This window comes from Mirounga leonina, unplaced genomic scaffold (genome assembly GCF_011800145.1).
Source record: "Mirounga leonina isolate KUSES-001 unplaced genomic scaffold, KU_Mleo_1.0 Mir_151, whole genome shotgun sequence".
NCBI classification, from domain to species: Eukaryota; Metazoa; Chordata; class Mammalia; order Carnivora; family Phocidae; genus Mirounga; species Mirounga leonina.
In genome coordinates, this window is record NW_023270377.1 from 17,582,588 (window position 1) to 17,610,497 (window position 27,910).

Below are 27,910 nucleotides of genomic sequence, written 5' to 3' on the forward strand. Positions count from 1 at the left end.
TCTGAAGGTCAGGTTGGGGCAGGGGGAATTGGGACCTGGACCAGGCCTGCTGGGCCACCCAGTCCCCCTGCCAAAAGGGGAGCTGGGCCTGGAGAGGGACAGGAAGTAGGACCAGCCCAGCACTCCTGAGTCCTGGGGGTTCTCCCTCTCCTGCTGACATTCTAGGGCTGGGACCCTTGGCTGTCCCTGAATCACCCACCCCCATAACCCCACCCACCTTCTAATCTGTAGCCCCACCCCCACCCTGTCCTCCCTAAATATATACAAATGTACAGGGGGTCCCACCCCTGCTCGGGTGGGCCCCTCCCTCCACCTCCCTTGCTCCTTTCCTCCCCTCCCCTCCAGCCCTCCCCGGGCACCAGCCTGGGGCTTGGGGGTGGGGAGGGGTGGGGGGGTTGACCAGAAGGACCCTTGTGCAAAGCCACTGGCACCAGAGCTGGTGAGAGCCTGAACCGAGTCCCCACCCTCCCAGCGAGCACTGCCCTCTCCCCCTCCCCTTGGGCTGCCCCCAGGCCTTGTGTCCCAGGAGCAGGAGGAGACTTGGGGATCCTGGGAGGGGTCCCAGACTCCTGGGTCTTTTTAGACACAGCACCATCCTAGCAAGCAAAGTCTTCAAAGAGGCCTCCTCGGGGGCCAGGAGGGTGGTGGTGGTTGGGGAGCAGGCCGCTGGCTCCCCCGCCCTCAGCACGGCCCCGGCTGGGGCATGGGCTCTGCGAGATGAAGAGGGAGTGAGACATGAAGAATGTGAGTCAGACCCCCGGGCCCCACACAGCCAGGCTTTCCCTGTGCCCTGGGGCAGGGGCTCCAGGGGAGCTCTGACAGGCTGGGTCAGAAGCTGCTGAGGCCCTCAGTCCTAGCAGACTGCACTCTGCAGAGCTCCTCCTCACCTGCTCCTTCAGCTCCTGCAGCCCCAGGGTGGAGATGCCCCCAGTGGAGGTCCGCAGGGGGGGCTTGGGACGACGCCACGCCCGCTTCAGTCGGTGCCAGGACACCTTGGGGTTCAGGGTGGGGGGACAGCAGTAGGCTCAGGAAACTTGGTAAGGGAGACAGGCTAGGCCTCACTGGGGCCCACCTTGTAGGACTCACTGCCCCAGCAAACCCCCAAGAGGACTCCCTAATCCTCCCCACCCATCCCCTTCTCCTAACTCCTCAGCGCCCTCATGCCTTCCAGCTGGTCAGGAGACCCGGGCCCCAACTGCCAAGCTTGGCTTCGCGGCCACGCCAGCCGCACCGGGAAGCCTGTACTGCCCGCCCGGCTTTTCCCACAGCCCCTCCTCCCGCCCTCCATGCCCCCTCCAGGGGGGCCCCCCCAGGCCCCCATCCCTTGCCTCATAGATGTAGTCCAGGATCTCCAGTAGTGTGAGGATGCTGGCCCCGATGAATAGACCCATCTGTCCCCCGAGGTCTCCTGGGGAGCACGAGAGCAGGTCAGAAGTACAGGCTGGGCTGATCCACCCGCATGGAAACGGGTCAGGACCGTGGCTCACCCAGCAGGGCTGACAGGCCATAGGCTGCTCTCTGCTCCATGGCCTCAGAGGTCAGGGCTTCAAAAAAGACATCGAGGACCAGGAAGTTCTCCCTGCGGAGACAGCAAGCAGAGTGTCCCTGTGGGGCGGTCCTCCTGAGGAGGCGGCTGGCGGGGACATCCCAGGTCCAGCAGGTCCTGATCCGAGGTCCCCTGCCCCAAGAAGCCTCCCAAAGGCTGTGAGCGTACAGTCCTAGGTGCATGTCTGTTTTATACTTGAGGGTTACCCACGGGCCTGGGAGAGCAAAGTAAAACTCCTGGACCTGGGCGCCTGGGTGGCTCAGTCGGTTGAGCGACTGCCTTCGGCTCAGGTCATGATCCCAGGGTCCTGGGATCGAGCCCCACGTCGGGCTCCCTGCTCTGCGGGGAGCCTGCTTCTCCCTCTCCCACTCCCCCTGTTTGTGTTCCCTCTCTCGCTGTGTCTCTCTCTGTCAAATAAATAAATAAAATCTTTAAAAAAAAAAACGAAAAACTCCTGGACCTGAAGGAGTCCCTCCTGCCTTCCGCTGTAAAGCAGCAAATGACATCACTCCGCATCACCACAATACCTCTCTGGAACTTTCAGTGGCTCCCTATTGCCCAGCAGTCCACCCCCAAATTCTTTTTCCGGGCCTCCAAGACTGCCCATGATCTGCACCTTCTCTCCACACGGCCTCCCCGCCACTCAGTATGATCCCACAGTTCTCTAGTTGGGAGGCCTCCCCCCGTCTCCTCCTCTCACACACCCAGGGGCTTCAGAGGCCCGGCCTCCCCTGCTTCGTCATCCTCCCAGCCCAGTAATCTCAGTGGAGGCCTGACAGTCGGTATCACACCATCAAATATGGCCTCACCCACACACTGTGGCGGGAGCTTTGTGGCGTAATCGTCTCTGTCCCCACAGGACCCACACCCTGACACCCTGGCACCCACAGGATGCTCAGCATTTGTAGATTGGCTGCAGGGGACCAGACCCAAGGCTCAGTGAGGTCTCTCCTGCCAGCCAGCCACCTGGCCCCTCTCCATCAGCACAGCATTCCCTCAGTGTGCATTTAATGGCCCCCAGGTTGCTGGGGGAGAAAGACACAGCAGAGGGCGGGAAAGCAACAGGTGGGTGCAATAAGAGAGAGAGAGAGAGAGGTACAGGCTGCTGTGGGAGCTCAGAGGAAAGACGTTGGGATCATGAAGGGCCTCCCTGGAGGTGCCTGAGTGTCTTCAGTCAGTTAAGCAGCTGCCTTCGGCTCAGGTCATGAGCTCAGGGTCCTGGGATGGAGCCCTGGGTCAGGCTCTGCGCTCAGCGGGGAGTCTGCTTCTCCCTCTCCCTCTGCTCCTCCCCCCACTCATGCGCGCTTGTGTGTGTACGCACACTCTCTCTCTCAAATAAATAAAAATCTTTATTTAAAAAAAGAGGGGCCTCCCTGGAGGTGGGGACACAGGACGGGACGTGGAGGATGGGTAGGGTTTAATTAGAGGAATGGGATTGTGAAAGGCATCCCTGGCAGGAACCTCGTTAGTAAGAAAGATGCAGCCCACCCCCAGTCTGCGCCATGCACCAGGCCTGTTGAGGGTGACCTCCACTACACACACACACACACACACACACACACACACACACACACGTACCGGATGTAGGTCTCATTGCGGTTGTACTTTCTTGCCAGGTACCGGGCTGAGCCCCTGTTGGGGATCCTGACCATGGAGATTTCTTTCCCGTAGCGAGTCAGGTTGCAGGGAGTAGGGCAGAAACACGGGCCCTCGGAGCCCCCACCCAAGGAGTCTGCAACACAGAGGCACCAGCTGCAAGGGGGGAGGGCGGGTGGCCCAGAGGCCCACTAGCTGCCAGGAGAAGGTGTAGGGGCTGTTCTGAGGAAGGCACATCCCCAGGGCGGGGCGGGGGGGGCCTCTACAGGCACTGCCTAGGGGAGACCCGCTGGGGGATCCTTCCTGGACCAGCTTCAGACTACCTAAGAAAGCAGGTGAAGGTAGAGCCCCCCAGCACCCTCCTATAGGCTTATTCTTCTGTGTCCCAGCCCCCTGGGGCGGAGAAGTCCCCATGGCTCAGACTGAGGACACAACCCATCCATCGGAGCTAATCAATCACATGAGGCCTCACACACACACGGGGCTTGGAGGATGCTGGATGAATGGGATTATATGCTTGTTTTTACACATGCAGATGGATGAGTGGATGGGTGGATGGACAGATGGGCAGAAAGACAAATGCTATGTTTAATATGCTGGATTTTCTCAGGGAGCCTGGATGGCTCAGTCAGTTAGGCATCCAACTCTTGGTTTCAGCTCAGGTCATGATCTCACGGGCCTGGGTCCATGCTCAGCGGGGAGTCTGCTTGAAGATTCTTTCCCTCTGCCCCTCCCCCCCACTTGTGTGAATGCACATGTGCGCTCTCTCTCTCTCTCTCAAATAAATAAATCTTTTTTTTTTAAAGATTTTATTTATTTATTCATGAGAGAGAGAGAGGCAGAGGGAGAAGCAGACTTCCCGCAGAGCGGGGAGCCCGATGCGGGACTCGATCCCAGGACTCCGGGACCATGACCTGAGCCAAAGGCAGATGCTTAACCATCTGAGCCACCCAGGCGCCCACAAATAAATAAATCTTTAAAAAAACATGTTGAGGGGCGCCTGGGTGGCTCAGTCGTTAAGCGTCTGCCCTTGGCTCAGGTCATGATCCCAGGGTTCTGGGATCGAGCCCCACATCGGGCTCCCTGCTTGGTGTGGGGCCTGCTTCTCCCTCTCCTTCTGCCCCTGCTTGTGTTCCTTCTCTCGCTGTGTCTCTCCCTGTCAAATAAATAAATAAAATCTTAAAAATATATATATATGTTGAAAAAAAATTTTTTAAGTAAAAAAATATGCTAGATTTTCTCTGTTCCCCTCTTCAGATTCACTCTCCACTCTCCTCCACTTTTCTCTGTGCCCAGGAGACGGGGCTCTCTGCCAGACGCATCAGCTAGACTCCCTCGTCTTCTGGCTTTGGGTTGGGTTGGGCCAATGGAAGAGACCCCAGCAGAGGCAGAGGGTAAGGAGGGGACAGATGCCAGGGGATTTCTTTTCCTGGCTTCCTCTCCACCAGGCTGTGGGTCGGCTGAGGCTGTTCCCCCCTCTTGTGGCCATAGCTCCTGTCCTCTGGGACAGCCACAGGTCTCTGTCTGGGCCCCAGCGGTGTTTCTTCCCTTTACCACCTCAGGCCTGCACAAGTCGATCCTGCCCGGTATTGCTAGTTCTGTGCAGTTTCACCATCCCTGTGGTTCCCGTGTCCCTGCTCTCACATCTACCCCTTCATTAAGCATCCTTGCCCCTTTGGCTGATGCGGTTGGGATGCGGGACAGAGAAGGTCTCGGTGTGGTTCCACTGCCAGTCCTGTCTCTCCCTCCCCACGGCCCCACCGTCCAGATGACTGCAGTGCTCTCCTGACCGCTTGCCCTGCTTCTGCTCTTACTCCCGCCATCCATTCTCCGCAGCAGCTCAGAGTCACCTTGTTTAACATCAGAGGGCGTTCTTGCCTTGCCTTGAGCCACCATGGGCTTCCCAGAGCCTCCTCCACTCTTGCTGCCCCCTCCTGTGTTCTCTGCCCTCCAGGCTTGCTGACCTTTCCGTGCCCCACCCCCACACTCTCTCTGGCCACAGATGTCTAGCACAGAACTGTCCCCACCACCTAGATCATGGCCCTGCCTTTCACCAGTCTGGCTCTTCCGTACCCTTCAAGTCTCAGCTAATCAATCACTTCCTCCAAGGATCCTCCCGCCTTCCCAGGTGGAGCTGCACGCCCCTCCCTGGAGCCCTGTAGCACCCCTGAGATTCCCCCTCTGCAAGGACTAGCTCCATGCCATCACAGTGTCCGTCCACAGCCCCGCGGGCCGGGAAACTCCATGAGGACGGCCTCTTGCTCCCACTCTCACCTCCGGCACCAGCCCAGGCTGGCAACGTCTGCAGAAGAAGGAGTGGATGGATGGATGAAAGAATGAGTGAATCGCAGCCCAAGTGAGACCTACGGACAGATGGGGCTTGCCTTACCCACACTGACACTCAGCAGTGCATCTCTCCTCAGCCCGAGAGAAGTCCTTTCACTTTCCCAGAGACAGTGAGCTCATTTGCTGAGCCAGGACAGAAGCCCAGCCCTTCACTCCCAGTCCTGGGTTTTCTACACCCCCCCACCCTGCTGCCTCCACTTACCCAAGTGTCCGCACCTGCAAAGTCCTCAGAACCCCTGGAAGTATGGGATAAGGCTCAACCCCAGGAAGAACCATCCAGGGAGAGACTAGGAGGAGGGGGACCAAGGCAGTGAGGAGAACGGTGGACAGAGAGATGAAGAGGAGGATGATGGAGAGGCAGGGGAAGGGAGAAGGCAGCACGGACCCAGTGTGTGGTCGGCACACTCGATGTAGATATTTGGCGGGCAGATGGTCTCATTGCCTGAAAGGAGAGAAGATTATTCCTGGAGTCTACGGGTCCACCCCCTCTCCCCCACCACATTCCCAAATGTGGGCACACACGTACGTGCATGCACACGTGCACACACATGTAGGTGTTTGCACATCCCTATACACGCACGAGCTTCTACATGCTTGTGCATGCATGCCGAAATGTCCACAAGCATATATGCTTGCACGCATGTGCGCACTTGCACGCACACATATTCACACATCTGTATGCCTGTGTTCCAGCCCGTGCACACAACCCCCTCAAGCATGCAAGCATAAATGTACATAAACACATGTATGCTCAGATACATATTAACATGCCACAAGCATGCATGTGCGCATTCCCAGGTGCACACGTGAAACCACATAAAATCCCAAACAGGGGCGTCTGGGTGGCACAGTCTGTTACGCATCCGACTCTTAGTTTCAGCTCAGGTCATGATCTCAGGTTCATGAGATCAAGCCCCGGGCAGCTCCCTGCTCAGCAGGGAGTCTGCTTCTCTCTCACTCCCTCTGTCCCTCCTCCCCGCTCTCTCTCTCTCAAATAAATCAGTCCTTTTTAAAAACCCCAAGCCCACACGCGTGCCCTCGCAGGAGGCTAGACCCACACAGGGGCAGCCTTCCGCCCTGGAGGACCTGGAGCCCGGCCGGGCGGTGGAGGCCAGCGGGAGGGGAGGGCGCCCACCTGGCATGTGTACCATCCGGCACCGGCAGCGCTGAAGCACGGCCTCCTTCTCACAGCGCAGCCGGCAGGCAGACACGCTGTAGGCTGAGTAGCCCTGAAGCTCAGGCTCCGGGAGCCCGCTCTCCGCCCGGCAGTTGCCCCAGGGCTGGGGCAGATAGGTCAGCTGCGGAGGTGGGGCATATGGGGTCACGCCTCAGAGTCCCCCGGGCCCTCCACTGCCCACAGCTCCAGCAAAGTCCATGGGTGGGGGGCGGGGGGCGGTGAGCTTTTGAGGGCAGGGCTGGTCAGCATCCCCTCTGGGCCCAAAGACCCTGCCCTATGCCCGAAAAACTCAGGACCCAACTGGCGGTGCTCACCCGCTGTTCCTGGCAGGACACGAAGGTTTGGAAGCCTGGGGACACACCGAAGCCCAACTGGTGGATGTAGGGGGGCTCCTCTTGGCTGTGGATCTGCACTCGGATGCCAGCCTCAAACGATGTCTCGTCTGCACAGTGGCCGTGGGGACATTGGGAAACCCATGCCGGGCAGCGGGCCCAGGCTGGAGCCCCCAAACCGGCCCCCCGTCCCTTTCCCTGCATACTTGTCTCTCTCCAGATGGGCAGGTATTCCTCCTGCTGGATGTCCAACATGATCTCCAGGCCACTGCCCATGCCCCCTGCCCGACTGGGCAGCGAACTCTGTGGATCTGCGTTGAAGGTGTAACACTTCCCGTAGCGAGTATAGACCTGCGGGGTGAGAGAGAGGAGGAGAGGAGACGAACGGAGGGGCTAAGACAATTCCTTAAGCTCAAGGTTCCCTGTCCTGTGGGAGGACCATCGCACCTGCCTGGACACACTGTCCAATAGCGAGCGGTCTGCAGCCCCGCCTCTTCCCCAAGCAGGATCTTTTCTAGTGACACCCTCTCTTAGACGACTCAAAGGCATCCCCAGCATCACATATCAATAGCAGAACTCTTGCTACCTTCCCAAAACCTGTGCTCCCCCTCCTCTAATTAAAGGGCCCCACCATCTATCTATCCAGTTTCTCAAGTCAGAACCCTGACACTTCCCTCTCCCTCACCCCCACGTTAGATCCAGCATGTGCGCCGGCCGATTCGACTTCTGAAATCTATTTAGAATCCAACCACTTTCCTTCCATCTCGTGCCCCCCCGCCCTTTCACCACCATCTCCCATCTGGCTGTGGCGATGGGCTCCTAACTGGTCTGCCTTCATCCATCCTTGCCCCTCGCTCCTGGCCCTTCCCCCACACAGTAGCCCGAGTGCCCGTTGTAGAGTGCATGGATCTGATCGAGTCCCTTGCTGGCTTGAAACCCAACATTTCCCAGACAGTAAAGCTCAACTCCTTCCCTGGCCTGAAAATCTCCATGCAGTGTGACCTCTCCTGCCACTCCAGCCCCGGGATCTCGCAGGTGACAAATTCAAACTTATGGAGCACCTTCCTTCCTCTGGCCCTTGTTTGTTCAGTTCCTCCACCTGGAATGCCTCCTCCCACCCCGCCCTTGGCATGGTTAGCTGCCTTTTAAGTCTCTGCTTAAATGTCCCCTCTTCAGACGCATGCCCATATACCACACACACGTCACCGAGGTGTTCGTTGGTTTGCTGAGTACTTATCAAGACCTGAGATGATCTGGTGTATCTGTTTGTCTCCTTGTCCAGGGCCCATCTCTCCCCCACTGAGGTTTATGCGGCAGAGGAGCAATGAGCTTGTTCGGTGTCCCCAGCCCTGGCCCAGTGCCGAGCACAAGGGATGCTTATAAGCAGTTACTGCCGCGCTCAACGAAGCCCCTTTTTCCCGTACGGAGAGTTCCCCGGCATGGACACCAGATGGCGCTGGCGCCCCGGAGACGGAAGCCGAGGCCCCGCCGGCCCTAGCTGCGACGGGGCTTCGCGGAGCAGCTGGGCCGGGGGTCAAAGGAGAGGCGGAGGCAAGTTCCCCGCTGCCAGGCGCACCCCACAGAGACGAGCCCCCGGGTCAAACCCATCACAGGCAGCACCTTCCCTGGGGGCAAGGGGTCAGTGCCCTCAATCACTCTCGCGCTCCCCCTCCCCTCTCCTTGGGAACATTTCGCACTGGTAAAAGCTGGGAGAAAAGGCACGGGCGGTGTTGGGGAAAAGATATCCTAAATGCCTAGCTTCAGAGAGACGGTGTAGAAGAGAGAGGGGCTGGGTTGGGGGCAGCGGGAGGGAGGCTGTCGAAGAACTGGGGGCCTGGGACACCCTTATTGGGGATCAGGGTTAAGTCTCCCATGCCCTAGTGATGCTCTCCAATCACACCATTCTTCTGTCACCCAAACACCTTGCCTCTCGGTCCTCAAGCAAAAATGGGTGCGTAACAAGCACGTGCAATTTACAAAACATGGCTACATCCACCCCTGCCCTATTGCATGCACTCAGCAACTCTGGTATGGACAGGTTTCATTAACCTGGTTTTTATTTTTTATTATTTTTTATTTTATTTATTTATTTATTTTTTTAAAAGATTTTATTTATTCATTTGAGACCCAGAGATACAGAGAGAGAGAAAGCATGAGCAGGGAGAGAGGCAGAGGCAGAGGGAGAAGCAGGCTCCTCGCTGAGCCAGGAGCCCGATGTGGGGCTCGATCCCAGGACCCTGGGATCATGACCTGAGCCAAAGGCAGACGCTTAACCATCTGAGCCACCCAGGCGCCCCTAACCTGGTTTTTATTGACCAGGAAATGACCGCTCAGGGAGGTGATGTGCCTTGCTCAAGGTCACACAACCAGTCAACTAGTTGGTGGGAGAAGTGGAATTCGTCTGGATGCAAGACTTGAGCTGTTCCCACAACCCATTACTGGGAGCTGCCCACCGGCCAAGCCAGACCCCAGCTCCTTCTCAGCCCCGCCCAGAGGAAGTGAGACAGGTGTGTGACTCCACACCCATCTGTCCCCCCTTCCCCTCTTCCTCCTTCCCTTGAGCGCCACTCCTGTACACCTTCCTTGCTCTTTGTTCTGCAGATCCCCTCCCTCTCAGTTCCTCTCCTGTCCCTCCCTTCCTGCTCTGCCCCTTCTCCTGCTTCTGGGTTCCGGCCCTTGGCCCTGTCCGGATCACCCTGCCCACTCTGCTGGGCCAGGAGGAAGCACGGCACAGTCCCAGAGCATTTGCCCTGCCCAGGCACTAAAGCTAAATGCCTCACGTGCTCTTTCCAATGGGATCTTCACAACCACCCTAGATCCCACAGTTGAAGAAATGGAGGCTCAGAGAGGTGGACTGGTTTACCAAGGTCTCCGAGATCACTGCTTCTCAGACTTTCATGTGTGCACAAAAGCACCTGGGGACCTTGCTAAAATACAGATTCTGATTCAGTGATGTGTGAGATTCTGCATTTCTAACAACCTGCTGGTCCGTGGACCGCACTTCAAGTAGAAAGGCCCTGAATGAACAACAGGTGAGAGTCCAGTAAGACAGCTCCACTTTAGACCTGCGCTCTGACCTGTCACTGGAGGGAGGGGAACCCGGAAAAGGGGTGGGTGCAAGATTCTTGGATCCCCAGGGGTGTAGGAAAGACAGATGGGGGGAATACATAAGTATTTGCCTCAAATCTCAAAGCACCACCCTCTTCCTACTTAAGGCCAAAAAGATGCTGGAATTGGCTCTTACCAATGCAGCCAGTTGAGCGTATGCTCTAGTTAAGAGGCTAAACAAGGCATGGGCTCCATGGGGGACCCAGTTAGTGAGCTGCCCCCCACCTCCATTCCCGCCCCCACCCCCATGCTGCTCTCCCTGACCACCAGGAACCATCACGGCCTCTCCACAGCTCAACCCAACCCATGGGACTGTGGCCTCCCTGCGGCTGGGAGCCACAGTTTACCATCTTGGCTGGCAAAGAGCCCAGCACAACTTGTAGAAGGAGGCATGAGGTGGACGGAAGGAGTTGCAGGCAAGTCCTTCCAAAGGCCCGGTGCTATGGTGCTTTTGATTTATTTTCTCCTTCGAACTTTCCAGAAAACCACACGAGGAAAGTATTGTTGCCCCCATTGAATGGTGAAGAAGCTCAGAAAGGGAAAGTGACTTGGCTAAGGGCTCACAGCAAGGAAATGACGACAGAGATTCAAACACAACCGAGCCCAACACCAAAGCAGAGTTAGTGCTTATAAAGACCCGGTAGGTATTCAGTGACTACAAGACTCTGGTAGGCTCCTGCCCTAGATGGGGCTCGGCCAGCCTCCCTTCCTGATACTTCCAACGTGTTCATACAGACACATGCTGCGTGACCTGGAGCCCAGCCCCGTGCAGGGCAGAGGGAACCAGGAAGGTTTTGACTACAGTGACTTGGCCGGGGGGGGCGCTTCCTGGCCCCCTGACCTTGAGGCGGTGGTGCAGAACAGCAGTGACAGAGGGGGGAGGAGCTCTGGGACTGCTGGCTGAACCCTGCAGGGAACGGGCAGGCCAGATTGGCAGGGCCACCTGCACGGCCCAGGTCAGGCCCGACTGCTGAGCAGAGCAGAGCGTTGCCCCGGAGACAGTCCCCGGGCCAGGCAGTAGCGGCGGGGGGAGCTGCCAGCTCCTAAGTGGCAGAAGTCTGGTGGCGGCACAGCCCCCGGCCTCTTCCATGGAGACGGCACGGCAGCTCCGCCTCAAGGTCCCCCAGGCTGGTCACTGCTCCCTTCCCCATGGACAGGCCCCGAAGGAGGGTGTGTCCGGGGCCCAGCAACGGAGAGGGGCAGGTGCAGGGCCACAATGTGCCTTCATGGGCTGAGGGTCTGTCTCCAAGTGACCCACCATCAACGCCTTTGGGCCCTGTTCCCATCTCAGACCCCCACCTCTTCCTTTGGTCTGCCCCCCACCCCCTTTGCTCTCTGCCTCAGCTCCCAGGTCCACCTTCCTGATCCGAGGCTAAGCGCATGGCTTCCCAGGCTGAACAGCTTCTAGACGGGAGTCTGTCTGTGCTGCGTGGGGACCCTTGGACCCCCTCCATGACCTTTGTCTTTCTTTCTTTTTCTTTCTTTCTTTCTTTCTTTCTTTCTTTCTTTCTTTCTTTCTTTCTTTCTTTTTTAAGCTTTTATTTATTTATTTGTCAGAGAGACAGAGAGCACAAGCAGGGGGAGCAGCAGAGGCAGAGGGAGAAGCAGGCTCCCCACCGAGCAGGGAGCCCGATGCGGGGCTCGATCCCAGGACCCCAGGATCATGACCTGAGCCGAAGGCAGACGCTTAACGATTGAGCCACCCAGGCACCCCTCCATGACCTTTTTCTGGCCAGCCCCCTACCTGTCCCTCTCAGAGAGCTTTACCCTTTCTTGGCCCAGACCCTGGCCTGGGTTTGCCTCCCTAGTCTCTGTCCCCTGATCTTGGTCTGTGTCTCAAGGCCGTTCTCTCTTCTCCTGGCCTGGCTGTCCTCAGCGTCTGAGAAACTACCCATCCGGCTTCTGTTTCTCTGTCCATCGCCTTCTTTCGGCCTGTCTGTCACTGTAGCCTCCATTTCCTCTCCCACTGGCCTGGCTGCCCCCATTTTCTCCGTTCCTTCGACCTCAGCATCTGCATCCTGTTTATCCTTAGCCTAGGTGTCCAGTCTCTGTCTCTTGTCCTACTAGACTTTTCCCTGGGCCTGAAACTGCCCCTGTCAAGCCAGGAACCCCTCCCTAGGTGTGCTTCCCTCCTTCTCCCTGCCCCCCCACCGACATCAGAGCTTGGGAGAAATCTGTCCAGAGCTCTCTACTCTGAGCAGTGGCTCCTCTCAGCCCCTTGGGTTCCATCTATCCACAGCTCCGATTTCCCCGCAAAGCTCTCCTTGGCTGGCTGGCTTGCATGCACCCCCCAGCCCTCCCCACCCCTCATCCTCCCTGCAGTCATGGAGCCCACTGGAGCCCACAGGGTTAACAGGCAATTAGCAGGGCCAGGGCTCAGAGCTGTGGGGGAGAGGGCCCTGGGCCGCCAGGAGATAAGAAGCAGCCCAGAGCAGCAGAGGCTGGGCTAATCCCGGAGCTAATCTGCGGCCTGGGCTTTTATCTTCACCACCTTCTGGGCACCCTGCCTCCGCTAAGGCCCTGGCACCTCCACCCCCCCCCGCTTTTCCACAGTAGCTTCATCCCCCCCATATTCCATTAGCCCTCCCCTGATGTGGTCCAGCCCCAGGCCTTTCACAGGCCCCTGGAATGAACTCCCCTTAACACTAAAGTGCCCTGGAGTCTACAGGGGGCTGGTGGTGGAAGGGGACGCATCTTCTCTGGTCTTGGACTGTGACTAACACAGCAGGTTGAACAACTCTTGAACAACTTCAAAGCCTCCTGCATCTCTATCCTCACCTGGGTAGGAAGAAAGCACCAACTCAAGACACCTGGGGTGTCTGTGCTGGTCCTATAAAGACCAAAGCAGAAGCCTAGAGGAGGCAAGGTACGTATCCAAGGGCACAGAGGAAGACGGGGCAAATTCAGAACTAGAGTCCAGTCCCTCTCCCCCACTGGCCCAACACTCTTCTCTGACATCCCCCGGGGAGTCAGTAGACCCTGGTGCCAGCCTCAGCATCACCACAGACGGCCTGTGTAACCTTGGCTAATAAAGTGATCTATTGACTTCTCTTGACCTGTTTCCTCATCTGTCAAGTGGGAATAGAAATTCTTGCCTGACTTATTTCACGGGGTGATTGTAAGGAGTGGAGCTAAAAGGCATCTGCAAAGTGAAATCATATACCCGAGGCCTCAACATTAGCAAGAAGAGTGTTGTAGAGACAGCTAAGAACCTGGGGCAGAGATGGACCATTGGAGGTGGTGCTGGAAATGGATATACATAACACAGCTTCTTAACTTGGGGAAAGGGGCACATATTTCGGAGTCCTACAGAACAGGGTTCAAATCCTGGCTCTGCCACCAGCCTCGGACAAACCACCTTGGGTGCGTGGGCAAGATTTAATCTCGCTGAGCCTAGGGTTGCTCATCTGTTAAAGGGAAGTGGTAATTTCTCCTCCTAAAGTTAGTCGTGAGGATGAGAGAGAAGTTCAGAGTGATGCGTGGTAGGGTGCTCAAGGAAGGCAGCGGGTGGTGGTGTGGGGTGTGGATTTGTGAATGGAGCTTCTTGCCAAATGGTGCAGCTCTTTTCTCTCTCTCTCTCTCTTTCTTTCTCATATTGATGTATACTTGACATGGTGCAGCATTTTGATCTTGGATTCCCACTGGTCCCATTCTCAGGGCAGCATGCACCTTGGTAAAGCGTCTCTCAGCAATCTGTCAGCATGGAAACCCCCCAGCGCTGAGAAATGGCTCTCCTACTGGCTGGGAAGCAGCACCCAGCCAACAAGCCTGCAGCTCACCCTGGTTCACATCTGGGCCCCGCCTTCACTGTCTGTGGCATTCGGGTTCGGTCATTTAACCTCTCTGATCCTCCATTTTTCACCTGTAAAATGGGAATAATAATAATAGGCGCCCTTCAGAGGTGTCATGAGGAGATAATCTACATGAGTAATAGCAACATCTAACATTTATTTAGTGCTTACCCTCTGCCAAGCATGGACCTAAGCACTTAACATAAATTAACGCCCTAATCCTCACGGAAACCCTATACAGGGGGTGACTTATCCCCATTTTATAGACAAGATAATAGAGGCCCAAAGAGGGTAGGGGCCTGCCAGGGTGACATCACACAGCACAGCAGGTGCTGGGCAGTCTGGTGCCCGAGTCTGTGCTTGAACCTAGCGTGTGATGATACACACGGGCACAGCGCCGGCCAATAGTAGGTGCTCAAGAGATGGCAGGTGCTCACACAACAGTCATGTCCCAGCACTGTTCTTTGAGCCTGTGCCCTGTGTCGGGCACCGTGGATGGCGCTGGGGATGGTTCAGAGAACCGAACAGACGGTCTCAGCCCTGAGGGCCTTTGCTGTCTGACTGCAGAGAGATTCATTCATTCAAAACGTGTTTATTGAGTCGCCTACACGAAGAGGCAGGTAAACAGCAGTGGGGAACAAAACAGACCCGGCAACCACAGGTATAGGCAGATCGTTACTAGTTGTGATTATTGCTGTGATGGGGAGACCAGCACAAGTCCTCTGACGGTGGGACAAGAGCTGGAGTTGGGTTGGGGGGGAAATCTTCGCAGAGCAAGCCCACTCACCCCCGCGAGAAGGGAGCGATCGGGCCACACGGCGGAGACGGAGGAGGACGCCCACCTGTCGAGCAGGCCTGGCCCCCCCTACCACACCCCCACAGCCACCCAGGGGCTTTGCAGAGCGACTTCCTCCCCAAGGTTGGAGCGCTCCCGCTCCAAATCCGAGCAGTGTTTGTTCAAATGTAAATGTGTGAGCTGTGGTGGAAGGGAAGTAGGCAACGGCCGAGGCCGCGTGACTCCAGGCTGAGCTCGAGCTAGGAGCCCCGAGAGCTTGGGGCCCGTAGCCGAATGCGATTATTCCAGGCGTGCGCCGCGTTTCCACAGGAGAGGTGAGGCGCGGGGCCCCCGGCACGCAGGTAAACAGGCAAACCTGTTCCCGGGTAGCGACCACTTAGGCCTTAAACCCTAGAAAGTCATTTTTCCAGGCGGGAATATTTTTAATTGATAGCGAAGCCCTTCGCTGACATTGCGGCCCCTCGATGCAAAGTTATTCGTTAGAGTTGTGTTGGCACGGCGGAACACACACCCGCGGCCGGGCGGGAGCTCCGGGGCCGAGACCCAGAGGGTGGCGGCGGCGGCGGCGGCGGCGGCGGGTGGGTGGGGGTGCGCCCCCCACCCCCAGCACCGCACCCCGGCGTCCAGGCCCGGCCCACCCGCACGCACCCAGGGGGCCGCACCCACCGCCGCGCGCTCCCCGCCGCCCCCTCCTCCCTCCCGCTGGGCAGGCATCCATCACCGCGCCCGAGCGCCCTCCCTCCCGTCTCCTCCGGGCGCCTCGGCTCTCCTCCCTGGGTTGGCCTCATTTGCATTCCCCCGGCTCCCGGCTCCTCGGCAAAGTGACCTCCGCACTCCCTCCGCGGAGGGAGACACCGCCGCCCGCCGCCCGCCGCGCCCGGGGAGGGCCGAGGGGGCGCGAGCCCGGCCGGCGGGGCGGGGGCCCGAGGAGGCGGCTGTGCGAGGGGCAGCCGGCGGGCTCGCGAGCGGCGGGAAAGGCCTTGGGGCCGAGGGGCGCACACCGACTCCGATGGGATTTGAACCCGCGACCTCAGATCCCCTGCGGGGCGGGAGTGGGGACGGGGAGGCCAGCACCAGGCTCGCGGAGCTGCGCCCCAGAAACGGAACCCCTGTTTGGAACCTGGGGCTCCCCAACACCCCGTCCCCACCCCACCCTCCGCCCCGCCTCGCCCCGCCACTGGAGAGGGGCCAGCCCTAACGGGCAGTCGCCCAGAGGGTCTCCAGTACCGCCTGGGGGCCTGAGCAGCCCCGGTCCCCGCTCCCCAGGCCCGCCGAGCCGCCTCCCCTCCCCCCGTTTGGTATTTACACCTTTCACACATTTGTAAGCTATTATCCTGTCCACGCTTAGTCACCGCTGAGCCAAGCGCCACGGATTTAGCTCCTTTAATCTTTCCTCCTAAATCAATCCTCCATTTCCCCTTAATCATCCCGTGGCTCCTCTCTGAACTCTCTCGCTGCTGCCTCGCCTGCTGCAGCCCATGCCTGTCTCTGGAACTGCTCCCCCTCCAATCCCAAACGGCTGTCCCAAGGGCATGGGGAACATGGGTGGGGGGGTAGGTTGGATTTCCAGCGCTGCCGCCCCCGGCTCGGGAGCCAGGACAAGTAGCGCAAACCCTCCCCCACCCCCCCGCACCCCCACTCTCTTTCTGGAAACACACAGCACTCTGAACCTTCTTGTCTCCACCCTGCGGGTCTCTGTCCTCCCGCCTTCCCACCCCCCTTCCTCTGGATAACTCCAAGACCCTAACCATCAGGTCTCCGTCCTCGGTGCCGGCTGTCCCCACCCCCTCTGTCCCAGGGTGCCTGCCCATCTCTCCCGGCCACTCTGTCCCCACCCAGCATTTACTCCCGCCCAGTGGGACCCACTGACTCAGGGGCCTCAGCCTGAGCAGCCCTGAAGCTCAGCACTCCGAGTGCTCCCCGGGATGCTCCTGCCTCCCTGCAGCCCATCCCTGATCCTTTCTGCCTCCACGAGTCGGCCTGGCAGAGGCCCCGCTGCCAGCCACAAGAGGGAGCAGATTCCTCCTGGGAAGCAGAAGGGTAGGGGTGGAGATCCCGGAGGGAGCACGGGTAGGGGAGAAAGAGGGAGGACAAGAGGGTGTTACTGGGGCCATTTCTTCAAATGCTAATCAGCATCTTCCGGCAGTGCCACAAGAAGCTGAGCTGATAATGAGCCCAGCTCGGGGCTGATTCCTGATTAATGAAGAGGCCACAGGGCTGCTGAGTGGGGCCGGGTGGGGCACGTCCCTCCTGGCCCTCCCCGCTGCCCTTGCAGACCGGTCCTCTGTAACAATAACAGCCCCTGCCCTTGGATGCTTGGCCATACTATTCAGATCCACCCCCCACCCCCCCACCAACTCCACTGGCCAACGGGAAGCAGCCAGACTGAGAGCACCCCCTCCAGGAGGGCCTGAGGGACAGCAGCCAGCACTGGGCAGGAGCGGGGGAGAGCAAACACCGGGTTCTGCAATCCCGGAGTCGTAGGTAGCCCTTGGAGTATTTTTTTAAATCAGGAACATTTTTATTAAAATGATCAAGACTTGGGCTTCCCTGGACAACACCCCCAACACACGCACGCGCGCACACACACACACACACCACTGGGCATCCCTGACCATAGGGCCCTAGTTAGCTGGGGCTGAGGAGCAAGCTGCTCCCCTCAGGGATAAGTGAGCTTCAGTTTTGCTCAGACCCCACCCTTCCCTGCTGTGTGCCCTCCCCGACCTGACCTGCCTGGCTCCTAAAGACAGGATCAACCCTGAACTAGATGGTGAACTAAATGTTCTCAAGATTCATGCCTCAGGAGAGGACAGGAGCAGATGGGGACAGAGGGCTGGACAGAGGGTGAGGATAAGAGGTAAGCTTGTCTGCCTGGACCAACCTCAATGGGAAGCCCGTCCCTTCTTGAGTCAAGGGGATAAGGGGCAGCCCTCAGCCCCTCTGGAGCCAGCAGCAAAGGTATGGAGTTGGCATGTTCTCGGGGTAGCCCCCCCACAACCAAGGAGGCGGGGCAGAGATGATCAGTACTGGCCTGACCACACCAGGGAGGGGGACAGGCTCAGGAGGCAGCTGGGATGGAAGGCAGGGGACTGCTGAGGATCTGGCATGGGGGAGCCAGGGAGTGCTAGAGGGCCTCCCCGCTTGCTGCTCCCCCTGCCTCAGAGTTGTCCTGGCTGGCAGCTGGGGTGGGGCTGCGAGAGGAGGGAGGAGGGCAGGGAGGGGGACTGCCCAGCTGGAAGAGGCCTTGTCTAATTGTGCCTGATTAGTAGAGAGGAAGAGAACAGGGCGAGTGATTAATAGTCACGGCAGTCACCAGCGAGTGGGGAAGGAAGGCTGGGAGGGGGAGGGAAGTCTGAGAGCCAAGAGGGGATGGGGCCATGAAGTGCCCATGGGTCCCTGGTCCCCTGCCCGCCCAGGGACTGCCTGGACCCCTGACAACCCCACAGAGAGGGGCCAGGTCCTACCCCTGCCTCCTCAAGGACTCTCCACCTTCCCCATCCCTCAATTTTCCAGACAATAGAATGGAAGAGAAAAGACCGAGGTCATGTCCTGCACCTGGGGAAAAAGGTCTATTTGCTCATGTGGTGTTTCCAGACACAGACCCTAACCTCAGCCCAGATTGGAGATGGCGGCACTTCCAACCAGAGCCCACAGCCACCACCTCACATCCTTGGACCCCAGTTGGAATTCCTAGCCCTGCCCATTCTGGCAGTCTGACCCTCATTCCTCGGACCACCAAGAACTACACTGTCCAATATGGTTGCCACTAGCCACATGTGACTGTTTGAACTGGCCATTCATTTTCCCTGTCACACCAATCCCCCATCAGATGCTCGATAGCCAGTGTGGCCGGTGACTACCCTACTGGACTGCGCAGATCCAGAACCTTCCCCCCATCCCAGAGATGTCTGGTGGGAGAGCGCTGATCTGGAGAGTGTGTGTGCACACATGCATGCGTGCATGGATATTTGGGAGGGGCGGGTCGCAGGGCAATGCTGTAATAGTGTAGGGGAGGGTCTGGGCCTGAGGGTCGAGACAGGGGAAAGGCCGGGTGATGGCCGGCAGCAAAGCTGCCGACACAGGGGTCAGAAACAGCAGCAGTCAGGTGAGAGAGCAGACGCTTCCAGAGACACACGCACCACCAGGCAGCGCGCTAAGTTCTTTGCAGCCATCTTTTGCATCCTTACACCTGCCCGAATTTTTTAGGTTCTACTACTGTATTTACTGAGTATAGAAACCGCGGCTCGTGGAAGCTTTTTGACTTCTCCAAGGCCACACAGCTTGAAGGGGAGAACTGAGGTTCAAATCCAGCTGGTCTGGCTCCGGAAACCACACACTTGACCACCCCACCATATACTCCCGGGCTGAGAGGAGATGCTGAATTTTAGAGCCACCCTTGCATTTTACAGCTAAAGAAATGAAGCCTAGGGAGAAAGAGTGATTTCTGCCTTCTAGTAAGTGGGCAAGCTGAGAGTGAGCCGCAATGGGGAAAGTATGGATGGGGCTTGGAGCGCCAGGGTGGGGGGGAGCAGATGGTGGTGGCAATTGGGAGGAAGGGAGAGAACGGATAGGTGGTGAGAGCAGGTGAGGTGGGAGTGGGGGGGTGGGGATGAGACTGAGTAAGGAGGGGGAGGGGAGGAGGAGAGGAGAGGAGGAGGAGAAGGGCCCCAGGGGAGCTGGGTGGAGGGGAGCATGGGTGCGGCCAAGAGCATCTCCCCCATCTCTCCCTTTCTCTCCAGACTCCCCAGACCTGCCTCATGCCTTGAACCTTTCCAGCCCTCTTCAGCCCAGAGTGGCCTCTCTCTCTCTCTCTCTCTCTGAACTCAGGCTCTTACTCTTCATGTACCTCTTTTGGCAATTAATCCTGGCACCTCATGACACCGCTTGCATGGCTGGTTAACTCTTGCATGGTTGGTTAAGCTTCTGAGCGTCCCTGTCTCTGCTCCACCGCGAGAGTGTAGGCTGCTTGAGGACAGGGACTGGGGACTGGGGCTTCCCTCCTTTGTTCTCCCCCACGCCACCTAGCAGGCACAGAGCCAGCACGCCGAGCTCCATGTTGACTGGGTGAGTGACTGGGAGTCAGTGAGGGGGTATCAGGGAGCGTGGGGGGGAAGCAACTGCAGTGGTAAAAGAAGCAGGAGAAGCAGCTTAGGGGACTGGGGGAGGGCGCATTACCCGGAGTAAAAATAGGCTGGAAAATGTGACATTTATTAACTTGGATTCTGGAGGAAAGGTCACAGCAGAGTGGGGAGTGGGAAGGAGGAAACAGGGAAAGCAACAGAAAACACATCGCAGCCCCTTACCCAAAGCCTGTCACTGTTACTGACCATCTTACCACCCGTGCCTGGGCAGGTTCCTCGCCACCTGGTGTCTGTACCCGTCTCCCTACCACTGATCCTCAGCATGAGCTCCATGTTCTTACCAGAGGGCCGTTGTGGACCTCCTGTGCTCAGTAGAGACCTCATGTCTTCATCTCCTACCTCTTCTCCAGTCTTGCCCCACAAGACACCCCCATCTTGTCCACTGCCACAGTTCATGGATTGCCATCCCAGCCAATAATCCCAGACCCCGTTGTATTTGCAGCAGACCCAACCCTAGAAGGCCAGGTCCAAGGGAGAGTTACACTCAGCAAATGGGGGATGGGGTGTGGGCAGAAGGGTATGGCGTCTAGACTGGGTGGGGGACACAGAAAGCAGGATCCAAAGGGGAATTCCTGTCCCTCAATGCTTGCTTTGCCCCTCCGCTCTTCTCGGGCATGCCGCAACCCCAAAGCTGAAACCCACAAACTTCGCCTACCCTCCTCAGCCTCCTCTCTGCAGCCCCAGAGTATGAAAAGGCCTGCGGGATGTCCATCCTCCTCTTTAGCCATCCTCAGGATTCTGAGAGACTCCCTGTTCCCGTAACCTCCAAGCACCTCTTCCTTTCCTAGAGCCAGGCAGGAAACCCCTGCTTCCCTCACCTTACCCATCTCTCCCTCCTCCCTCCTCCCCTCCTTCCCACTGAGGTTTCAACACACTTCCCCTTTCCTTTTTACCCCCAACTGGGGCCTGAGATGCAAACTCCCGCTCAGGGACACAAAGCTCCCATTGATTTCTGCCCCCACAGCACCTGCTGAGAATGGGCTCTGTCTGCCCCCCCAACTTTGAGGGGTGAGGATGTCAGACAGAGGGGCCCCAGGGACCCCAAAGGCCACATGCACACTCTCAACACCTCACCTCCTCCTTGGGGACTCCTGCAGTCCTGGGTTTGGGAGCAATGATTTTTTCCTAGAAGAGGGTGTGTAAGCCACACAAAAGCCCAGCGCCCCCCAAACCAGCACTATCCCTCCTTCCTGTCCCTTCCTCCATTCCTACCCAACTGCGCCCGCATCCCGTGGGAGGAGGACCCAGTGGCTGCAGGCATGGGTGGTGGTGAGAGGAGCCATAGTAGGCCTACTAGGGGCATGTTTCCTGCCGATGCTGAGGCAGTGAGTGAATGGGAACCTGCGCCGGGGGCAGCTGGGCTGGAGGAAGGCAAGCCCCCCACTCCTGCTCCCATCTCTGGGGCAGGCCACTGGAGGCTGGCTGGAGTGGGCACCATGTTGATGCCACGTATTTGCACACGCACTGGGCAGTGGTGACAAGGCTGCAAACACACACATGTACACAACGCTGGGAGTCAACTGTGGGCTGGGGACAGGCATCCCAAGCACCGGGGGTAATAGATACCCCGTGACTGTGGGTGAATGGAGCACCGACAGACAGACAGCCCGCACACGAGACACGCCCCCCATGCTCACACCTGACTATGGGAGGGCAGCCCGAGCCGACACGCCGATCCCAATGAGAGTGTGTGTGTCTGTGCTCACACACGTGTGAGACATGGCACCAGCAGGCCCCACGTGGGGAGCAGGGATTGAGGTAGACGGGGCGGGGGGAGCATCAGGAGAGGGGATGGCATCCACAGTGTGGCCCTGTCCTCAGCAGCTAAGTGAGATCTGGGATGTGGGCATGGGGATGAGGCGCTCTGGGTGTGTGGGTGTGCAGGTATGCTCGTGAGTGTAGTGACAGGCACACTGAGTATGCGAGAGGCAGTGCAGGAAACTGTCCCCAGCAGCAGGGGTGTGTGTGTGTGTGTGTGTGTGTGTGCGTGTGCTGGGTCGCAGCGAGGGTGAGCCGTGCACACAAGAGTGAATGAGTGATTCTCAGTGTAAGAGCCAGAGCCGGGCAAGGGAACAGCAAGACCCAGGAAACGGAGGGAGGGCGAGCGGGAGAAGCTGGAGGGGCCGCATGAAAGAGGGATGTGTGAGAGAGTCTGTGAAAGGGGGTGTGTATGAGAGACACGGAGACAGAGAAGAGACACTGGCACCCAGTGTACCCGAAGATCAAGACCGTTTCTTCCAGCCTGCCGGTCGGGCCAGCTCCCCAGGAGGCAGCCCTGAGTCCCTCTCTTTGCTGGAGCCCCCCAGACACCCTCTTCCCATCACCCTCATCCAGTGGGGAGAAGAATCCAGTAGCCACAAAAGGAAAAGGGAACAACAGATAAGTGGGGGTCAGTTGCTCCTGCCCTGGCCCCGTGCATCCCTTCCCCGCAGGCTGCCCGGCTTCCGGGACACCCCGGGCCCACTCCAGGCCCCCTGGCCCCAGACCTGGGCACTGCACCAGCAGCAGAGCCAAGAAGAGGAGCAGCCACAGCAGCAGGGTAAGCCCCGAGGAGCATCCTCTGCTCCGTGGCCAGGAAGCCCGAAGGCAACACCCAGGCTCGGGGGAGACACGAGGCCAGCCTCTGGTGGCGGAAGGAAGGGAAGCCCTACGGAGGATGCCCCTATGCAGCCCCCCTCCTCGCCGCCCCCCCCGCCCCCCGCCGCCAGCCTCTGGCCACCCCAGGCCGGGCACGCCAGCTGGCAGGACTCACCACGGAGAAGTTGCTGGCGGAACAGTGATGCCCACTGAAGTTGCAGCTCTTGAGCATGTCGGCAAGCTGGTGGCCAGTGCGGTTGAGGATGTCTACCATGTCAGGCTCCGGGTAGCGCAGGCCAGCGGCGCGGTGCCCGTCCCGGTCTTTGGGGGGCAGCCCTGTCAGGTTGGCCAGGTGGAAGATGTCGGCGTCGCTGAGGGCCGAGTGCCGGAAGCGGTTGATGTTGCAGAGGGTGACCGCCGGGAAGCCCGCCACTGGGGCTGGGGCGGCAGGGTCCATTGCCACCAGGTGAGGCCGGGTCAGGTAGCCCCGGGCCAGGCCGGCAGCCTGGTACAGAAAGGCGGCCAGCGAGGTGAGTAGGGCCAGTGCCCACAGGGTTCTGCGCAGTCTGTGGGGGCCCGGGCCACAGGCCCGGCCCAGGCCGTGCAGAGTGCTGGTGCTGGCAAAGGTGGCCAGGTCCCGGGGGGCTGCTGTCCCCTGTGCAGGCCCCAGGAGGCTTTGCTCATCCCCTGCCTCCTTCTCCTTGGGTTTCGCATCCTCCTCTGCAAATTTGATTTTGCACACAATCTCGATCGGCATCTGTCCCCGGCTGCTGGGACTGTGGCCGGAGCCTCCCTGCCCCTGTCCCTCCCTGGCCAGTGGGCCCCCCCCCAGTGCCCTCCGGAGTGGCGGCGGTGGCAGTGGCCGCTCTTCGAAACTCAGGGCAAGCAGGAGGAGGACAGGGACGGGGTGGGGGCCCGAGGTGGGGGAGTCACTCCCACTCCCAGCAGCTCCTCAGCCCTGCCGCCGCTGCCTCAGCTGCTGCTTGTCTCTCTCCTCGATCGGCTCCTTGTGGCTTCCTTATCAGCACCAGCACAGCTGTCAGCCCCTGCGTGTGTCCCTGCGAGCGAGCAAGCGAGGGAGTGAGCGCCGCTCCGCCACGCCGCGCAGCCCCAGCCGCGCCGCTCAGCATGTGCTCCGGAGCCCACCCCGTGCTTAATAATTCAGGACATGTCAACAGCGCTTCACCAGCGCCTCTGGCAGCAGGAGCCAGGCCAGGGGCGGGGGGCAGCCCCCCACACCCCCACCCCACCCCCCGGGGCCCAGGACAGGGATCCCCGGGCCCCTGCCCCAGACCTCGTCGGGCTGCCCCCCCAAACTCTTGCTACAGCCTAGGCACTCGTGGGGTCCCCAGAGGGCCACACTCCCAGGCCACTCAGAGAAGACATCTGCACCCAGAGGCCTCGGCTCGTTCCGCCACTTTTCGGGACCACGCCCGGGAAGGGTCAGCCAACTCCACCCCCCACCTCCCTGACTCCTGACTCCAGCACCCAGCCACCACCTGCCCCCACTACCTCACTCACAGCGGCTTCCAGAAACTCCTTGGGAGAGCCACTTGTTTGAATGAGGGAGGGGAGGGCAGAGGAGGGCAGGCAAGACAGACAAGGGGACAACGGTGACTCCACCAAGATGCTTGGCTTCCCTGGAGCTTTGCTCCCAACTTCAACACCCACCATTACCCCCGCCTGCCCTGGGATGCTGGCCGCCCCCTCCCGTCCCCCCAAACTCAGTCACTCGTGGGTCTGAGACAGGACGCCCTGGCTGGCTTGCACATCTATGGCCACTTGGCTAATCCAAACGTTTCTCAAATCCCTTGCCAAGCCAGGCTGGGGGTGGGGGGAGTGTGTGGGGTGAACAAGCCAGGGAGCAGAGACCAGGTAGGATGGGTGGGGGAGAGGGTATGGAATGGAGGGAGAGGAAGAGCCCAAATGGGGATTTGGGAGGGAGGAGAAATGTGCGGCTTGAATGGGAGGGAGTACTATCCCAGAAGCAGAAGCAGAAGCAGAAGAAGAGAGTGGCCAGACCGTAGGGCAGGGGAGCCCTGGCCTGGCTGCTGGCTTACGGAGGGGAAGCAGGCACGTGGGTTGTTCTCACAGGCAGGGTGGGTCCCCAGTTGGCAGCCCAGGAGGAAATGCCTTGGTGCTCCCAGGGTGGAGTGGTCACAGTGAGCAGCTTGTGTTCTGGGCCGGGGGGGAGGGGAGGGGGGGCGGGGTAGGGGGGGGCCCGTGTGAGAACGTGAGCCCTCCCCGGGGAGGAAGCACTTGTCCCCCAGATGAAAGGGGGGGCTGCTTAATCGGGGCGCTAATGAGCAGCAGGGAGAGGAAGCTCAGAGGGGCGGGGGAGGCGGCTCCATCGATCCGAGCCGCGGAACCAGCAGCTGAAAAAAAAGTGAGAAGGGAATCGATCTGAGGGAAACGGCAGCTGCTGGGGATTAGAGCCCCAGGTCCACCCGCTGCCCAGAGGCCACCCCTCCCCTGCATCAGGACTGCCCCGCCAGTCACAGCCCCCGCCTGGACCGAGAGGAGGGGCCTAGGGACGGCTACCCTGGGGAGCAGGGAATATGTCACTGCCCACCTTGGCTGCGAGGCCAGGTCAGGCCTCATCAGTCACCGGTCACCCCAGCATGGAGCCCAGCAGCCCCGAGCCCCGGCCACGTGTGGCACCCTGCTGGGGTGGTCCCCAGCCTCTCCTCAAAGTAGCTTCTGGGGGGGTGCCCCTACGGCTGGGCTTCCCCCACAAGCAGTCTCCCCCCAGCTGGGAAGAGGAGGCCCCTGGGGTCAGGGCTAGGGCCGGCAGCGTCCCAGAGGGAAAAAGCGGGGAAGGCACGGGAAGCAGCCGCTGAGTTAGCCCTCAGAGCCTCCAAGTGACCACAGACAGTGCCCCCTACCCGGGCAGCCCCCTGCCATGCTCCGCCCTCCCTGCTAGACTCCCAGACCCTTTAGTGCTTCCGCCCCACCTCCTCCTCACCCAGCCTACCCCCCTTTCTCCTAGTATTGATTTTTCTTTACTGGGTATTTTTTAAAAGGTGATTTAATTGCTTTTTTAAGGTTACTTCAGTCTGGGGCTCTGCCAAGAAAGCGGGGAGCTGCCCCCCGAGCTCTCCCCAGCACTCGGTGCTACCCTGGACTCAACGCATGTCCCTAAATTGCCCTGAGATCCACTGGGATCACGGGGTCCTACTCCTCTAATATACTGGCCTCCATCATCAGCCCAAATCACACCTTCTTTCCTCCAGAGGGCATGGTACGAAGCCTCTGAAGGAATGAAGTTGGGGGGTGGGTGGGGAGGGGAGTTCCAGGCCACTCGGAACTGGAACAGGAGTTCACTGCACTCACCCCACCCCCCACTGCCCCACAGCCAGCTGTCTCCAATTGTCCCCAGGTCCCCATCACCCAGTCTCCCAGACCCCTAGGAATCCAGTTATGCTTGGTGGGAGCCCCCTCTCACATCCCCTCCGCCCATCCTGCACCTCACCCTCCAGTCTCTTCTGTCTCCTCTGCACCCCCTACACCCCCTTCCCCTCTGGCCCCCTGTCCTTTTCCCCCCTCCCTCTCCCCGCTTCCCTGCTTGCCTCCCTCTCTGCCCGGCTGCAGTTGGGTGATAATCTCCCTCATTTAGCCTCCCGGCTGCTTCCCCGGCTCATTGCCCAGCTGGTCCCTGGGGCTCGGCCCAGCTTCTTCCCCACCCCCACCCCCAGCCCTGCGCCCAAACTCCCCCCATCCCCTCCTGGCTTCCCCCACCTACTCCCCTGGGACCAGCTGCCCCCCTGCAGTGAGCATCAGGGCCAAGCGTGGTTGGCCGGGACCTGAGCTGGGTGTGAGCAGAGGGGGGAGGGTCTGTCAGGGATTCGGGCTGGGAGTGGGTGTGGGGCACAGGAGAGGCACAGGGGTGAGGGACCTGCAGGGCCAGGCTTCCGTGGCTCTCCAGTTGTCCCCATTCCCCGGGTTTGTTCCTGGTCCAATTCTCGACCCAGCCCCATGCCCCAGAGGTGAACGAGTCTTCCTGATGGTGGTGGATGGACCGGCAGGAAGAGAGATGAGTGGCATCTGTACAGCCAGACAAGGCAGAGAGCATAGGAATGGGGGACAGAAGGGTGAGGGAGGAGACAGGGAGGGCAGGAGGGTTCTGCCAGAGCACCTGAGGAAGTGCAGGTTTTACTTGGGCAAAATGCCTCAAAGGCAGACCCAGAGACCTCCCATGTTCCAGCTTGGGGGTTCCAAAGGGAGCCTCCAAGGTCCTTACTGCACCCAGGCTTTTGGGACTTTGCCTCTTTTCCCAGCAGAGCACGCCCACCTCCACCCCCGGTGCACCGTCTGCATTTGCGCCTTCTCACCTCCCTTCCTGGGTGGCCCACTCATAAATGACATGACCCCCAAACTCTTAGCATTCTTCTAGAGAGAGTCCCCAGCCTCCCCCTGCTCCCAGAGGACGACACCTCCTGGCCACCCTTCCCAGCCCAGACACCTGTCCCAGCCCTGGCTCTGGTGCGGACCAAGGGATGAGCTAGTGTGGGACAGATGTGGGCGGGAAGGGACAAGGATGGGGGAGCGGAGGCCGGGACTGGGCCAGGCCTGGCTGGTGAGCAAGCAGCGGTGACAAACGGGCTGTGCGGGGGCCGAGGGGCGGGGGGCGGACGGCGGCTGATTTATCTGGGTTATTTATGCCGCGGACGAGGCAGGAGAGGCGGTTAATGAGAGTTCCAGCGAAGGGGGGGTGGGGAGGTCCGGACGTGATCTGAGGCGACTGAAGAGGGTTAGCGTCCCACCGCCAGGCCCTGCCCCCACTGCCGGCCAGCACTCTGCACCCCCTACCCCATCCTCAGGCCAGCCCGGCCTGACCCCATCCTCTTCTGGGGATGCCCAAGCTGAGGCCCTGGATCACGGGCTGAGGGGCACCAGGTCCAAGATCGAGGGGCAGGTGACTGGAGGAACTGAGGAGGGGACCAGGAAAGGAAGACGAAAGAGGAAAAAATCTTGGCGAGGCAGAAACTGCCCACATCTGTGGGGCCTTCAGGGGGCGGTTGGGGGAGGAAGGGACCAGTGTGGGAGTGGGTGGGCACCTGGCAACCTCAGAACGGAGGCTGGAGAGAGGGCAAAGGGCACTGGGGTGCAAATTTGGTGTCGGCCAGGAGCCATCCTAGGGGCCTGAGAGGCAGAGACATGCTGAGAGTGGGGGTGCTGGTCAGAGAGAAGAGGGAGCCAGGAAAGGAGGGGGAGAAGATCCAGAGGAGGGGGAGAGGGCTTTGCAGCAGTGAAAGCTGCTGGGAGCAGATAAGGCGGCTGAGCCGCGGGAGGGATTAAAGCTCTGAGGGGCAGGGGTGGGGGCGCGGCGCGGACGGGGGCGGGGGGCAGGAAGGAGAGGGCCGAGGGCAGGACATCGGGGCCAAGACGAGCGGGAGAAACGAGGGCTGTGAAGGGGACAAGATTAAATCGGGGGGCCAGAAGGTGGCCATCGCCTGGCAGAGAGGAAAGAAGGGGCTCCTGATCATCTCATGGGGGTGGG

At 59.6% G+C, this 27,910-nt stretch overlaps 1 protein-coding gene across 1 annotated transcript; it reads right to left on the reverse strand.

Moving 5' to 3' along the window:
- Nucleotides 1-395: 395 nt before the first annotated feature.
- Nucleotides 396-24,574, reverse strand: ASIC4 (acid sensing ion channel subunit family member 4). Its single transcript, XM_035007051.1, has 11 exons — nt 24,471-24,574; nt 22,586-23,468; nt 7,204-7,348; nt 6,980-7,107; nt 6,624-6,786; nt 5,874-5,930; nt 3,125-3,278; nt 1,488-1,579; nt 1,329-1,408; nt 888-992; nt 396-710 (listed from the first exon to the last, which is right to left on the reverse strand). The coding sequence occupies exons 2-11, from the start codon at nt 23,165-23,167 to the stop codon at nt 597-599; spliced, it is 1,620 nt and encodes a 539-aa protein (XP_034862942.1). The 5' UTR covers nt 23,168-23,468; nt 24,471-24,574; the 3' UTR covers nt 396-596.
- Nucleotides 24,575-27,910: the final 3,336 nt, after the last annotated feature.

Coding starts and splice junctions, on each gene's coding strand:
- ASIC4 (XM_035007051.1), bottom strand. CDS start 23,167: ATGCCGATCGAGATTGTGTGCAAAATCAAATTTGCAGAGGAGGATGCG. Junction 7,349..22,585: donor CCGCCAGCAACTTCTCCGTG/GTGAGTCCTGCC, acceptor CTCACCCCGCAG/GTCTATACTCGCTACGGGAA. Junction 1,580..3,124: donor CGCAATGAGACCTACATCCG/GTACGTGTGTGT, acceptor CTGTCTCCGCAG/GGAGAACTTCCTGGTCCTCG.